The 16,367-nt window shown below is 49.5% G+C and overlaps 1 protein-coding gene across 3 annotated transcripts in view; it reads right to left on the minus strand.

Annotated features, from left to right (window-relative positions):
- Positions 1-7,995: 7,995 nt before the first annotated feature.
- Positions 7,996-16,367, minus strand: part of LOC144169832 (transcription factor Sp9-like) — a 199,661-nt gene continuing 191,289 nt past the window's right edge. For all 3 annotated transcript variants that reach the window (XM_077699196.1, XM_077699195.1, XM_077699197.1), the window contains 3 exons: positions 13,113-13,359; positions 12,145-12,661; positions 7,996-11,900 (listed from right to left, as the gene is read on the minus strand). In XM_077699196.1, coding sequence (XP_077555322.1) covers positions 11,294-11,900; positions 12,145-12,661; positions 13,113-13,359 — 1,371 coding nt within the window. In that variant the 3' untranslated portion in view covers positions 7,996-11,293. The remainder of the gene's footprint in view (positions 11,901-12,144; positions 12,662-13,112; positions 13,360-16,367) is intronic.

The raw sequence follows: 16,367 nt of genomic DNA on the forward strand, positions 1-16,367 counted from the left end.
TGTTCGACAGAAAGAGATGCAGGAGGAAAGGGCGAGGGGAACCCTGTGGCCATGTCTTTGGGTGGTGGTGGGGCCTATCGCCTTGCAGCCGGTCTTTTTGACTCCATGCGCTAGCTCTTTTGTTTCTGCGGCGTCGATTCCCAGTGTCTTTCGATCGCCGTATCCCCTTTTATGGCTACGTGCGTTTGCTGCTTCTTCTGCCTGTAAGAACGACATGCATGCAAGCGCGATGGCCTGGCGGCTATTACATCGAGGTCGACGCTAAATTGGCGAAACGTGTTCTGAAGACGCCGGATGATCGCGAATGTTACATGGATACGCAGTTAAGGTCCGGAATTGTTGCCCGGAGAAGGTTGTTGACGACCGTGTGCGCAAGTTCGGCCGGAGACTACGCGCAGCAAGGTCGAGAGTGCGTCAAGGACTCCAACGAACAAAGGCACCCCCGTTTTCCTTCGTCATTGTACTTTGATTCCTTATGTCTCGTCTTGCCCTTCAAAATAAAGTTTGAAACTGTTAACTTCCTGGCATGGCCTCTTTATGTTCGTTTCCATTTGCACCTCGTGCGGACACCAGCAGCACGCCAACGTGCACATGGTATAGCTCTTTGAATAGTTCTAAGCACGCGGTAACCGTCAACTAAATGAAAAATTCTACAGCGCACTTGCCCCGCTTTTCTCGCTCATTTTTATTACATTGGACAGCGAGATTAATGCACTGTCCTGAGTACAGTCATCTTCGTGATACACTGTGATACAAATTTTGCCCTAAGAAGTATGTATACAGCTCAGGTTCGTTCGTATTTATAGTAAAGGAATGGAACATGTTGTGTAGTCGAGAAAAAACATTTTTACATTCAATAAGCCTCCAGCTAGCCAAAAGCAGTTCGCAGACGCGATCGCACTAATGTAAGGTCGTTGTGGTACATCAGCAGCCACCCACGCTGCTAGCACCTTCCACAACGTCATCAATGCACCTTGAATCAAAATTCGTGCCTTATTTCAAGCGCTGTGATTTTTAACATGTATTGCCACTAGCATAACCCCTATCCTCAGCAATGAGGATAGGCGTTATGCTAGTGGCATACAGTGAAGCATACATACAGCGAACCATGCAGCACCTCAGCAATGAGGTGCTGTATGGTTGGCTGTGGGAATTCCAGTGAAGTGTTTCATTTAAATGTTCATCTATGCCATATCATGTGGATAATGTATCGTTCACTCTTTCCAAGGACTTTGTTTGAAATGTCAGCAGTATTACACAAATAAATAAGTAAAAAATTCGTCACTATGCATGGGAGCACCCGTGTAGATGTGCTTTGCTGTTGTCTGGAGTCCGTGATATTTTTGTATTTCTAGATCCCAATCAGTAATAGCGGATAGCGCTCTGACTCGCTCTCTTTCTCTCTCTACACACGCACACACACACACACACAGATATATATATATATATATATATATATATATATATATATATATATATATATATATATATATATATATATCGACGCCTGTTCGATCTATATCTCTATAGCGCCAGAAGGCCTGGCCTAGCAAGCGCTCTGCTGTTTCATGTCTCGCGAAGCCTCACTGGAACTCTATGGGCAGTTTGTAGTGTAGCAAGCAGAGGCCGGAATTTTTTTTAACAGCGGAGTACAAGCCGTAAGTTCGTGTTCCAGGAAAATATACCAAGAAAATTAGGAGCATTCGTGAGCGCGTGCCTTGTGGCGACCGCCGAGCGTTCCCTGCACGCGCAGTGGCTTTAGCAAAAAAAAATGTTCCAGCGCTGTCGTCAAGCGCTACTGAGCATGTAATGCTTGGCATGAGGAACACGAGGATATCGATGCATGTGACGATGACTACTAGTAGCAACAGTGCAAAGCAACGACGGAACATGTAAATAGAGAATTTCAAACGTACAAATGCGTGGTGATGTGTCCTTCAGTGCTCACGTAGTAAGGAAATCCTGCAGCTTCGCTATGGTTCAAGTCTTGCGAGACTTAGCACAAGCTTCGCCAGTTAAGCTGGTGGAAGTCTACATTGCTGAGGATGACTTTGCATCCACCACTCGCCACGAAGAAGACGACGACCTCTTCGAGGCATATGACGACGATTACTATCACCGCAACTGTGCTAATAAACAATGATGCGGAACCTTAACAATGTGTCCGGCAATGGTCACCTACAACAGGTTCGCCATTCAAGTCTTGCGTGTGAGTCAAGCTTCCCTGAATTCTTGAGAGCTAAGTTCTGTACGCGTACTCCCAATTGTTCAGTAGTGTCGAAAGCGCTTTGCGACAAAGCCAACTCTCTTGAGAATGCTTTGTATACCGTCCAGTCATATTAAGCAGCAGCAGCAGCAGCCTGGTTCACTGCAGGACGAAGACTCACCCAAAGATTTAAGCCGCGCCTACCGAGTGCTAGCTGAATCCACCCTATGACCCCGAATCATGTAGTTGATCCATCCATCGAGTCCTTGGCCGACCCCTATTCCGTTTATGGTCTATTGGCAGCCACTCTGTCCAGTACATTGTAGATATTGTTACGTGGTGGCAGGACAAAGGACGTGAACCATGGTATTTGGCGACCGATGTATTTTCACTATCTACAAAATGTCGGCCATGAGGCAGAACCGGCGCTGGCTGCGCGCCTGCCCAGCTTCTTCTTCCTCGTTGATCGCATCCTCGTCGTCGTCTTGTAACAATATCTTGGGGAAAGATCATGCTGTAATTAGCCGCTGAAACAGCCTTATCATTTCCCCAAATGCCATTTGCTTGCCTTAATTACTTCACTGTAGAATTGCAAACAATGAAAAATATTCGTTGCTGCAAATACATCATCTATTACGGGAGGAGCATTGTTAGAACCACGCTGTATTTCGCGTCTTATGGCAGTTATCGCGAAATAAATTATATGGCATTGGACTGCTGAAACGACTACAAAACCGTGGGAAGTTTCATCTCAGTTTGTATCATGAATGACTGTCAGCCGCAGTCCTGATTAAAATAACATGAAGCCACTCCTAAGCCAGTCTAGCAGAGCCACGAAGGCAACGTGGAACAAACGGCCCCTCGTTTGCCTACAAGGATCAAACCGTAGTCTCTACGACTAGGAGGTACCTCCCCGGGCGGGCTTCCTGACATCAAGCGTTGCTAGCAATAAACGTTTATACTCTTTCTTCTCATCTTTCGTTATCTCATGAGCACGGATGTATACTAAATCGCAAATTACAAAAGTAATCTTCCCTCCCGTCAATCCTGTTTTCTGTCGTGCATTTGTTTGGCTTCGCTGTGTAAACTCGTTTTTGATGTTCAGTTATTTATTATTTCAATACGCTGAGAACATTAGCTTATCTTCTTAGCAGTTTTCTACGTCTTTTCAAGCTTCATGGTTTATCAGGGGAATCCGGGATATTTTTCTTGTCACTATGGTGAATAAACGCTGATGTTTAGTCAAAAATTACGCGAACGGTGAGCCAAGATGCGTTGAAATACTTTATGGCTCCTTAGGGCGTATCGAAAACTCTGTTTAAAGGTACCCTGCAACACTTTCGATAAGCGTTTTCACTCTTTCCTTCGCGTGTGCTGTATGATTTACTCGTCGCACCAGATACGCCTTCCATTTCTGCTTTGTTTCTGTGTCTTTTTTTTTTTTTTTTAAGTTGCTGTCGAAAGGCGTTCATTGCTGCAACTGAAGAAAAACCGGCCAACAGCCGCTAAATGGCCTCAGTGACATAATTCGATCCGTCGAAGAACGTCGAGAGCGGGAAAAAGAGAAAAATCTTTTGAGCGAGTTTACAAGTTATCTGATGGGCATAGAGCCGTAATTTTTGGCTGACGTACTTTGCTACCCCCTAATCTAAGTACTGGGTGTGTTGTGTGACTACGTTCTTCAAGCAGTTAAGATTAGGCAGTTAAGTGTTGCAGGGTCTTTTTAAGCTTCATGATCCCATACTTTTGCAACGTGAAATATGTTCTTTACTTCATACCCTCGCCAACTCACATTAATTTCGTTATGATTTGCGCATTGCCATTCCGGCTGTGGAGTCAGGTAAATAATACTCGATAGTCATTTCTTGCTTGCGAGCGGTCAATTTCAACGTTAAGCTGAACACGCTATGACTACCGATCAAGGTAAGCTGAGAAAATGAGTTTGAAGAAGAAAAAAAAAGCATTTATATTTTTAGCTTATTATCAGTAATGTAGTTATGCGTTACTTTACCGACCTTAAACGGCGTGTGCCGGTCTAATGTGTCATTGATCGCGGGGACCTTCGTCACGATTTTTTCGCTAATTTTGACCGATTAAAAACATCCCACGGTGAGTTAAAATCCCACAAGAACGTCTTCACAGATTTCCTGCACACGTTCACAGTTGTCCGAATCACGTGCTTGGGCCCTGCTTAGCAGGGATGCATTCATAATTCCTGTCATTTAATTCTATCTACGGCGAGGACGCAATACAAAAGGCACGCACGCGCAGAAACAAAACGCGCTTGCATGTCGTTCAGGTGCCCATGAGGTCTATTTGAATCGGGTGCTCCGTAAATGCCCAAATGTGTAATTCGCAAGGAAGTAGCTTTTATTGCGAGCAGGCCATGAAACACTATTTAAAACTTTTTAATCCGCGAGCATTACTCCTACATTATTTGTTTTGGTAGGCGAAAAAAGCGTACTACCCAGATCCCCATGGCCAGAACGCCTCAAAAATTCCCTTTGGTTGCATGTATCCAGAAATCTGCCATAAAAATTCCTACTGGCTGCGTGTGGTGACAAACCTCTCATCAAATCTTCTATTGGCTGCGAACGAGGCTATGCACCGGCTTGACGTCCCCATTGGCTGTGAACTGGGATATGCGACGACCCAACGACACCACTGACGTTACGGTTTTATGTCTAATGTCGCCAGCTGGTCCCCGCAACGTGACTAGCAATGAATTTGACATTGCTTGGAACATAAATAGGGTCTTAGCACGTAGTTATGTCGCAAGCCGTTAGGGCTAAGTATACGTCTAACATACCCACTACGGTGGGTCGGTCAGCGATGAAGACAGCAGCTGTCGGAGGCCTAAGCCTATTCACCAATTCCCATTTGGCTGCGACGGTAATATACCCATCCACAATTTTCACATGCCTATTAATTGCCTTTGGCTTGCTTTTCAAAGCCCCCAAAGTAGAAATCTCTGATCAGCGATGACGTGGCAGTACTTGGTATGCAGCCATCATGCGCGGGTTGAATGCAACGGTTAGCTGAATGAGAGATGACAGGTTTATTACAACATAAGTAAAGTAATGACAGGTGTAGACGCTTGGTGACATTCTTAAATATTTCCTTTTGCCGATGTTTCCTTTAGTAAGGACGGGGTTTTATTTTTTGAAACTCGGGAGTGTCGACGTTGTCAATTCCAACTAAAAATCGCCAAATCTACTGTGTAAGGAACGAAATTCTAACAATGGCGTCAATCACACAACGCGCCCCAAAAAAATACATGACACGCTAAAGGCCAGTACAAGCGGATAGATTCGATGACAACTGGTACCTAGGTGGATCAGTACATCAGGAAATAATAGAGGAAATAATAACATAGCGGCTAGCGTACGCTACGCTACGGTCGGCGGGTAGCAGGACCCGACTGGGCAGATGCGCATTCGTTCCGCGGGGGCGAGCGGCCAGCTTTGCCAGGCCCGTGCATTCGTTCTGGTGAGAGGTGGCTCTCCTGGTCGTACCCGCGCGCGCATGCGCAGTAGGATCCCGATACCCGCCAACCCTTGCGTAGCGTACGCTAGCCGCTATGATAAAACTCTATAATGACTCACCCTTCAATGACAGTCCACCGTTTGACCATGTAATACTAATGCACTCGAATCGGGACATTCTAGGTTAATGCTTATGTTTATCAAAAATACATAGCCTCATTCAGCAGCGTTGGCTGTGCTAGGCGACTTGTCCTGCTTTCGTGTCAGTGGCGGAAAACCCCCAAGCGTGCTTTACCGTTTACTCAGACGTAACGCGGCGAAACGTACCCGCGAAGTACTGGATGAAAGAAGGCCGGATTTCTAACAGACGCGAAATAAAAAAATAAAAAAAAGCGAGGTGATCAAGTTACACGATGAGAAGTGATAGCGTTAGCTGGCAGGAACATTCAGCCATATTATTAATTCGGGGTATAGTGTGGGTAGTAATTATTTTGTACGTTAAATTATCCATTCGACAGCTAATATTGTTTGAGAGTGTCTTATATATGAAGGTATCACTTTTTTGACTCGCTTTCCCACTATTACATTTAGGATGATGCTACTACTGCTGCGCTATAGCGAAAGTACACACGGGTCGTTTTCGCCGTTATACTTCACAATTTGGAGTACAGATGTTGATTCACTGTTACGGGAACGCATGCTACGGTGAAACAAAGAAAGTTCCAAGACGATCATGTAGACCTGATGGGAACTGACAGCGTCAGCCGTAGAATATTGCATCGTCGTATGATTTGACATTGCGTTGACGTTGCGGTTTTCGGAAAGAGAGCAGGCCATGCAATGGTAAACATCACCCTCTTCGCGCCATATGATATCGGTTTAGCACTATATTAGGCCTTACTGAGACCGTTTTTCAGATTTTTATTTCGGCTGGGGTGCTTGCTGCGTATGCGACGATGTATTCGATTAGAAAACTATGATCGCTACATCAGCTTCTGTAGGTGCTGTCACTTATCGTAACGTCACCGTGATCACCCGCAAGTTTTTTGTCTGTTCTCTTGACGCCCGGACAAGTTATAGCGTAGGCTTGTGGCGGCAAAATTAAGATGTGTGTCTCTACCATCTCGTATAACCAACCGCAGGACGCGGACCTACTATACCTGACTTAAGTCGACGACTGCTCCTCTGCTATAGTTCTCCGGCGCCTATCCAAGGTCTTTCGACATTGCTTCATCGCGTCGGCGGGCGTTGCTGTTCCGGGACCGGTGCTCACCATCACCATCCTCCTCAAGGACTTTTCATTCTTTCTTGTCTTCTCATCTCGCATCCTCACCTCACTTATACGTGTACTGTGACCTCGACAAGGACAGTAAGCTACGCCGAGGGGCAGCACTGGCGTACGCAGGGGGGGAAGGGGGGCGCTCCCACCTCCGAAATGTTTGGGACGGGGGTAATTTTCAAGGCTAGGTCAACCACGAGCCATTTTTTTTTTTGTTTTCAGGTTTGTTTTTTGTGATTTTGTAATTTTTTTTGTTTGTTATTGTTTGGTAATTGGTTTTTGGTATTATTTTATTTAATTTTTATGTGCCCCCCCCCCCCCCCCCCCTCTACCTCCCGAAGCAAAATCCTGCTTATGTCACTGGGGCAGTGTTACGAGAGGACAAAGAATCGAGCAGTGGGCATGACCATTTGGTTACAGCCTCCGACGACAAAGAAGCAGTGTGCGGGCTCAGCCTGCGCGGACTCTCCCATGGCCGCCTTCCAAATAATGTAAATATATCACCCATCATCCTCAACCATGGTTCGTCTCACCTGTTCTGAAACCAGGTAGCAATATGTATGGTCTAACATGTGATGCGGGTCAAACATACATGTGTGTCTAACACGTATGATGGAAGATACATAGCAATTTTCTAGAAATGGAAGGGTGACAACGGTCGCCTCCACCCATCCAGAGCCCCAGAGACCAGGTATTGTTGCAGCTTGATCACGTCGCCAGGCTGTCCAGGCAGGAATAAATATGCTCTCGAAGTACTAAGGCAGGCAGGCCGAAGTGCAGAAGCAACGTCGTTGGAGCAAAGTACATAAAAAGGGTGTTTAGCGAGGGGCACACGAGGAAGTTTAGTATCTATGCTAATCGAATGTGTAAAGGGTCAGTCCTGCTCAAAAAAAAAAAAAAAAACACCTTCTCCGAGATTTTTTTTCTTGCGCAGTCAGCATTCGGGGTCAAAAAAAGGTGTGGTGAGAAGGTATACAACGTCGGAATTCCGTATGCTATACAATAAAAGGCCACAACTCCGGAAGTTGCGTAGGAACATGTTCACTTGCATTTTCTCTTTTTATTCATTTTTACCGTATTACTTCGACTCATCACCGTTAGCCAGTACACTTGAAAATACTCAATGCAAAAAAGAAAAAATCTAAACGCGTAGCAAACTGGGTGAGCGCGCGGAAAATTCCTCCGCCGCTGTCAAATCTGTATAGAGTCACAACACCGACACGCACGGTCAAGGGGAATTACACATTCGTTACAACATCCTGGAGCAATTGTGATGGCACCACTTTCTGAAGTCAGGCGTATACGCTTGCGCCGATGACTTACCCGACCTGGTCGTAGACAAGAGTCTGTTGGACGATAAAACACGATACGATGCGAGCAAGTCAGGGCTGGAGTCTTTTGTTTTATCTTTCTACGGAGCCGGCAAGACGTCCGAAATTTAAAGTAATGGTTGAGTGGTTCTTTTGAACATCATACGACACTTTAAGACCAAATACTGACGGGTTGGAGAACGAGGGGGTGTATTAAGGGCGTGGTTTTGAACATATGGGCTCTTATAATAAGCCTATTCCACATACTGAAGGTCCGCTATTAATTGAGCAGACTGCGTAATATGGGGGAGAATACTGTTTTTGCCCAAACTAAATTACTTTTGCTGAAATCTTGCTCTCAACTTTATTGGTGACATTTAATTCTTGCCTAAAAACTAGTGGCACGGCCCCTTGTGGAAGAGTCTATCGAGCGGCCGTGCCTTATGTGTAACGCTAAAACCCGTGACTGGGTATTTTTGAAGCAATACAATGCCACAGTGCCAATATATGGCATCATACTTATGGAATGTCTGAGTCCTCGATTCAGAAAACCACCTAGAGTACTAATTAGAACGTTTCATGTTGACTTTCCAACTGAGAAAAAATGCCGTAGGGTATTTCTTTCCTTTCATAAAAACACTTGATTTTAGCAGAAAATAACTGATTGCAGAAAATAGAATCAGCCCTGACTTGCTTCACAAGGCCAACTCCCTGCCACTGAACCGAATGTATACTAACGGCATTGCCGCGAGTGCCACGCGTATAAAAGACTTGCGTTTTAATTTCGGGGTGTTTTTTGCGCACTTCTGAAAGTATTCAGACGTGAATTCAAGGAAACGCGTTTAGTGTGCTTCGATCGCCAACACTTCTCGTTTCTGACGTTCACAATTCACACACAAACACACGTGAAAACACTTTCTAGGACAATGGAAAAAAAGAAAACAAAACAAGGTGGGCAAAAAATGTACAATTGCACAGAGTTCTCTCCTTTGTTGAGTCACTATGTACAACGTCCTAGATCACTGAAAACCCGTGGCAGAACTCTTTAGTCGCATAGTCTCTTCATCGAAGATAGACTCGCAGCATCATAGTACTTGGTATACAATAGAAAGCTCGACGACAATTTTTTTTTCTAAAAGCACAAAAAAACACGGTCTCCGCGCGTAAAATTCGCGCGATTAAGACTTTTCTACTCAAACGACTTCGCGCGCACACACAATAAAAGGGGTGACGGACGACGCAGTCAAGTTCCGTACCCTGAAAAAAAAAAACATAGTTCGCGCGCATGCACACACACAATCACACCACAGCAGAGAGGTCTCCATCACGTAGACGCAGTGTTGCCTTAGCAGTTCCAGAGTCTTGAGGCACACACAAAGTCAGCCTGACGGCGACGTGAAGTATGGCAACGGTGCTTTCTCCTATCCGGCTTTTCCCAGTGTTCGTTTTTTGTTCCAGTTTCTCCTCGCGACCTGACTCAAAACCCGATTGCCAAAGCTGGACTCATGGGCAAAGGCCCGTCGTTTTCAATATAAAGCACAAATGAATTTTAAACCCTAGGCTTTACCATTTTGAAGCTAATGGAAACCCTTGTCGCTTGCAAAGTTTCTGCACAAATTTAGGGCCTTTGCATCTGTATGCGGATGATAAGCATTTACGTTGAATCTAGTTTTTTTTTTTTTTTTGAAAAATTAGCTCTGCGATTACTTCCCTGCTTATTCAGGTCAAACGCCACGAACGGACGTCTTTAAGATGCAATCTTTAGACCCTCAAGACTTCAGTCTTCTTTTTAGGCTTTATACAGATAATTTCATGGGCATCACCGCATGCGAGCTTGCGACTCCCCGTTGGGGAATGTACTCGCTGTACCTTCTTTGTTTCGCCAAATTAGCCATCACTTCTTTAAGGCCACCCAAGTTTGAAACCTGTTCAGCCTCCAAAAGAATCTGCCAATTTCAGTTGCCCTCAGCTTTATTTTACTTTTGCGTCATTCCTGAATACAACCCAGCTGGCAGTGCAAGCCACCTTAGGGCTTAAATTTGTTTCTTCCCATCGGAACGGAACACCGACGTTTACGTCCCTTCGCAATTTTAGAAGCTCGGCATCGCGTTGCAGGAGTGTGACGCTGAGCGCCAGCATAAACGCGGACCGGAGGAGAAGCTGCCCACGCGCGGCACAGACACACACACACATCCACGGTGCGGGTTGGTGCCGGGGGACGTACACACACGCGCGCACGTGGCGGCACGGGGCGCCCGCTGCACCGTCGCACAGGTCCGTCGGCCCTTCGCCCTCCCTCTCCAGAGCACACGGCGCGGAACGGTAGTGAAATCTCCGGCGGAGTGCTGCTGCAGCCACCGACAGGCCCTTCGTACAAGCGCCGACGCACCCAGGGCGCGCCAGGACGACGACGACGCGCACTCGCCGCCGCTCCTCCTTCATCGTCTTCTCCGCACCGGGCGGTCAGCACCGCCGGAGTTCGGAACGCGTCTGCCGCTTCACTCAGTGCCGAAGCCGCATCAGTGAGCCTCTCCTATTCTTACGTGAACAGGCCCGCCCCGTCATGTAGGCCACTTTCTAAGCCACAACTGGACCAAGTGTACAAATACTGAGAATAGTTTCGCCAATTTGCTTGCACTACTTTCTTCAACACCCAAACTATCCTTGCTAGCATACTTTTATTTTTAACTCATTCGCGTTCGTTCGAATAGATCGAGGTGAACACTAAACTCTCCTCTCAGCAAAACCGATGTTCCCATTCGCAGTTATCTGCTCTTTCGTTTAGACTTGAACCTGCAGTCGGCCTACAACTCTGCACAAAGGTACTGGTCCAGGGCAAATTCGTCGCACTCGTTTTTTCTTCTGCTCGCTAGGGAGAGGGTACAAGCAGTCCCTACATCGATCGCAGTGAAACGGCTGCGGCGGCGGCGGCGGCGGCGGCGGCGGCACCGAGTGGAGCGGCAGCGGCGAGCGACCTCGCGTGCCCTTCTCGGGGAACGGCGGGGCGACGAGCCTACTTGTGTCGGTGCGCGTCCGCCGGGTGCGGGACGACATGTGCGCCCAGCACTCCGAGCGGGACGTGCGGCGGCGGCGGCGGCGGCGGGCCCAGGGCCAGGCCCTGTGCGGACAGCGGGCCCTGGCCGGACGAGGGCAGCGGGTTGGCTCCTGCCATGAGCGAGGCGTGCACGGAGGACGCCTCTCCGCTCTGGGAGTTGTCCGAGTCTGAGCAGGAGCCCGAGGAGGAGCCCTTCTTGTCGCCCGACGAGCCCCCGCCGCCGTTGTGCGTCTTGACGTGCTTGCTGAGGTGGTCGGAGCGCATGAAGCGCTTGTTGCAGACGGGGCAGGCGAAGCGCTTCTCGCCCGTGTGCGTGCGCAGGTGGCGCTGCAGCTCGTCGGACCGCGTGAACCGCTTGCCGCAGAAGAGCCAGTTGCAGACGAAAGGTCGCTCGCCTGTGTGCCAGCGCAGGTGCGCCTTGAGGTGCGACGTCTTGCCGTACACCTTGCCGCAGCCCGGGATGTGGCACGAGTGGATGTTCTTCTTGCGCAGGTGGGCCCCGGCGGGTCCGAGCCGCTCCGCCTCTTGGCAGTCGGGGCAGTCGCAGGTCGCCCGGCCCGTGTACCTGGAGGGGAAAGATAAGAACCGCCGTCAGACACGGACCATAAAGACGCTCTGCATTCTTTGTCGGCATGCGGGTGACCTCATGGATTCGAATTGTCATCATGAATAAAGAAACAGCTGCTTGCCCCAGCGAGAAAAACGTACCCGAACCCCAAAAAGACATTGACGCCTATGGCTACTTAATAAGCTGCGAGGGCAGGCAACAAACAGGCGAAGCAGGTTATAGGCGGGAGACGGGCACTCACCTCCGCTGCGATCGCGGAGAGGAGGCGGCGACCTGCGGCAGCGCCGGCTGCGCCAGCGAGAAGGGCGACCCGACGCCGGGCGCTCCCTGGCCAGGAAGCATCGACTTGTACGTGTCCTGGAGCAGCGGCGACGAGCCCAGCAGCGGGCTGCCGGCCAGGCCGGAGCCCAGGCCGTAGTCGGAGCCCGCCGCGGCCGCGGCGGCGTACGCGTTGGGCAGCTGCGAGTGTCCGGCGTCCAGCCAGGAGCCGCCGGCACCCACCTCCCACCAGGGCGACGAGTTGAAGGCGTTCGCCTCGGGCTTGATGTGCGCCGCGTACGGCCAGTTCTCGCAATACGCGTGCGAGTACATGCGGCCCAGGGGCTCCACCTTGGCCAGCAGCGAGTCGGCGGCGCTCGCCCCGGCGCCCGGGACGCCCGACGAGGCGGCCGACACGCCCGGGTAGAAGAGCGACTCGGACGGGTAGCTGCACGGCGTCGTGGTCGCCGTCGTCACCGAGCCCGTCGATACCGCTGAGCCTGCGGGCGAGGGTGTCATGGTTTGTCACGGGGCGACGAACGCGTTCAACACCGTGCGAACTGTACAGAATTTACCGGTGCTCGCGAGGGCGCCAAACGTGCCACAGGTAACTTTCTGAGCACAGATGCAACCTCCAGCACAATACAGGTCTGATTAGCTTGTGTTCTCCAACCACCAGCAATTGACACACCGCTCAAGAACCTGACCACACAAATACGTTATCGCTGACAGACGTTACACAAAGTGGCAAGGGGTTATAGAAAGCCGAGGATGCTTGTTCGTGCGCGCAATTTTTGCGGGCTCACCTATTGTGGTTCCCAGCGAGACAATGCACTGGCACACTAATAGGTCGACTCCTGCGCGATATTATATTTCAAATTGCAATAACGCATCGCTGTGCCGTGTGTAAATAAATATACGCGCGTGTAGCGATCACTATACGGCGCGTACCTGGCGTCCTCTGGTGGTTGTGCTGGTACGGGGTGGAGCCCGAGTGCGCCAGCCTCGGGTGCTGCTGCCCGAGGGCCGAAGATTGTTGCGAAGGCGGCGGGGTGGACGAGGAGCCCTGCGGTGCGGCCTTCTTCCAGGGGTGGAAACCCTTGCCCACGGCCGCGTCCGCCAGCGGGGGAGGGCTCTTACTGGCCAGCTTGTTGCACTGCGCCGCCAGCATGGCCAGCGGCGTGCCGCCCGGCCGCTCCTGAAGAGAGAACACGCATTCATCGTCAGCGCACGTTTCAGGAAGCTTTCTTCCAACTTATAGATAGTTTAACACTTTTCTCTCTTTCTCATTATCTCGCTCCGTATCTCTAAAAACGTATCCCCACATACGTGAGAGCTGGCTAGCAGTACACGACGGCGTGTGGCCTGTATGTAAATATTTTACAGAATACAGGCCTTTTTTGGCACCTGTTAGGGCATGTCGTGACCATTTCTGAGGCCACCGCTGCAAGCACATGAAGATGCTACAGATATCGGCCAGCGTCGTAAAGCTCTTCCTGCGCTGTAATTCATAATACCATTCATTCATAATGTGCCCATTTGGTGACTACTAAAGCTACCTCAAAGCTTTAGTATTCCCGTGGTCGGGAACAAACGTAGGGAACATTTGGCCACCGACATCGACCAGGCCATACCGAAGCATTCGCAATTATGTCGCGTCTCATTCCAACAAGGAGGTAATTTTTTCAGCTTATGCGGTTGCCGTATACGCCCGGTCGTCGCTTCAACAGCATTCTCATGTTACGACGGAATTTAGCGGCGTTTCACTCTTGCGTATACGACGCCGGTATATATTTCTCATGAAGGCCAAATGCGAAAATACCCTTACATACGAGATTTCGACGCATGTTAAAGATACCCCGAGTTAAGATGTTGATTGACGGATCGGTGGTGCATTCGTTGTTCTTAGATTGGGGTGCGCTCGATGATCCGAGTACCGGTGATGAGATGCAGTCGAAGACAACAAAGCCGATTTCCAGTAGCAGTAGACTTTTAATGCGCAGAAAGTAAGTGGTCGTAACACCGCGCTGAGGCGACGGCATTCACCCCGGGCGTCGTTCGCGTCATCCCGGCGCCGTCTCCCCAAAAATCCCCCAAATTACCAGCAAACCCAGCATACGCAAATCACACACTACATGCTGTCCAATCACAGCCAAGAACACAGATACGCTCCACTGGCCCCTACTATTCCTCCTCCCCATTGGTCCTGCCTAAATCACGTCACGTCCTGACCTCACTGCTTCTCACAGCCGAGGAGAGACGCTCTCGCTGGAGGGGAACAGTAAACGCACTAACCACGCACTGAACATATTTCGGCGCCTGGATGGCGCCTGGATGGCTAAGGAAACCAAACACTAATCGACACGGCCAGCTCTTTGGATTAGCCGCCACAAACCCTTGCCGTATCCGCTGTCAAACGGCGTCATCAATATATTTACACGAGAACATCTCAGCCGCTAACGACGGAAGCACTCTGCGCGTCGTCGCCCTTTGTAACTGATATCGCTTCCCCGCGCCCTGGCCCTGTCCCCCGTCGGCTGCAACGAGAGAGGAAGAAGTAGCAAAGCACCGCCGCCGCCAGCTCTAGGCGCCGTACACAAATCGTGGCCAATGTCTCTCTCAAACGGCTTCCGTCCGAGCGAAAGTGGAGGGAGGCGAGCAATGCCGTCTGCCGTGGCATTGTACAGCTGTTCGAAAAACACGAAGGGCGTACACTCCCACTAACTCGTAAACGCGCGCACAACACCTAAGGAACGCACACCAACTTAACTCCCCGGGTGCTCTAGCTTATTCTACAGCCCTCATATACTACAGCACCCCTCATAGCACAGGGGTAAGTTCATATCTCTTGCGGAAAAATCTCTCGTACAAACAGTACGGGCTTTAGAGACAGTGTAAAAATCCTCGCCAGGCTTCCAATTGATGTTCTCCACGGATGCAGCTAGCGTGGCTCAGTACACTCTAAAAAAATGTCCGTGGGTTGACTTTACCACAACCCAATTGATAGACCGAAACAGGCTGCGATCAAAGCGACAAAGTATGTCGATGACCAGGCCCGTCGTAAGATCTGACAAAAATTGCGGCCGGCACTGAGACATTCCTCATTACAAGGATGACGTTTTTAACACGAAAGTGTTTTATTCCCGGATGCACAAAGATTTCGCTGACGTCATACCCGTCACGGAAATGACGTCAGTACAACGGAGCAAGCGGCCTGTAAAGGGTGCACCCCTGCACACAGTGTCTTCTTGTGGGAAAGCAACCTTTAATACTAAAGAGTACGTTATACTTCGGGCTGTTTGTTTTCGGGTTTTCTATTTTTACAAGAAAATGTTTCATGCCGGTATACACCAAGATTTCACTGGCGTCATATCCGTGACGGAAATTACGCCAGTACACCTTTGTCGAAGTGACCCGCCAGCAGCAGGTCGCTCGCCAAGCACACCCACAAGACCACCGCCGACCCGCAAATCATGCTCAGCTGCAGATTTCGCTGCACATTTCACTTTCGTGTATTACCGATTCCTATTACAAAGAAATCTACCACAGCTTTTTGTCTCACAGCGCAGATAAAGTTTTAGGCTGCAATCATATCACAGAGGTTCGTCATTCTCCAGATCTTCTCTTTGGACGCAAAAGTTGGTCATTAAAGTTCACTGTGAGACCCACGGACAATTCTTCGAAGTGGAAGTGTTCCAGTTGATGCGTTCTCCCGGGTAACATTTCCATTTAGAGGCCTTGCCCCCAAAACTACAGCCCACATTCTGGCCCCCACCCTGTACTCTTAGCAATGCCACTTCTGCGGGCTCCGGGCACCCTCTACCATATTATGTGGGGCTGCGATAAGAAACCCCCTACCACCCTAGCCCTTCCCCTCCCCTGAGCACTGGGAGAGACCACTGTCCAGCTCGGACCCTGACGACCAGCTTTGGCTGTTGAAGAGAGGCCAAGAAGCCGGTCGGTCTTAAGAGGTTCTAGAATAAGGACTCTTCCCCAAGGCTAACTGTTTCATAGTGACCTTTATTCCTCCTCCACCTCCATTTACAGGCGTGCCACACGCCAGTGAGGCACGTTGGAATATCTATGCAAAAAGCGCACAAGAATGCGAATCCGCTAGCACTGATAGTTTTGCGCTGGGGCACCGGTACCGTTACGACCTCACTTTAGTGGCAAAATGAACGCAGACTCTCGCACAACAAGAAAGCG

The sequence above is a fragment of the Haemaphysalis longicornis genome, unplaced genomic scaffold (genome assembly GCF_048455015.1).
Source record: "Haemaphysalis longicornis isolate Haplotype H1 unplaced genomic scaffold, Haemaphysalis longicornis Haplotype H1 scaffold_2, whole genome shotgun sequence".
Taxonomy (NCBI): Eukaryota; Metazoa; Arthropoda; class Arachnida; order Ixodida; family Ixodidae; genus Haemaphysalis; species Haemaphysalis longicornis.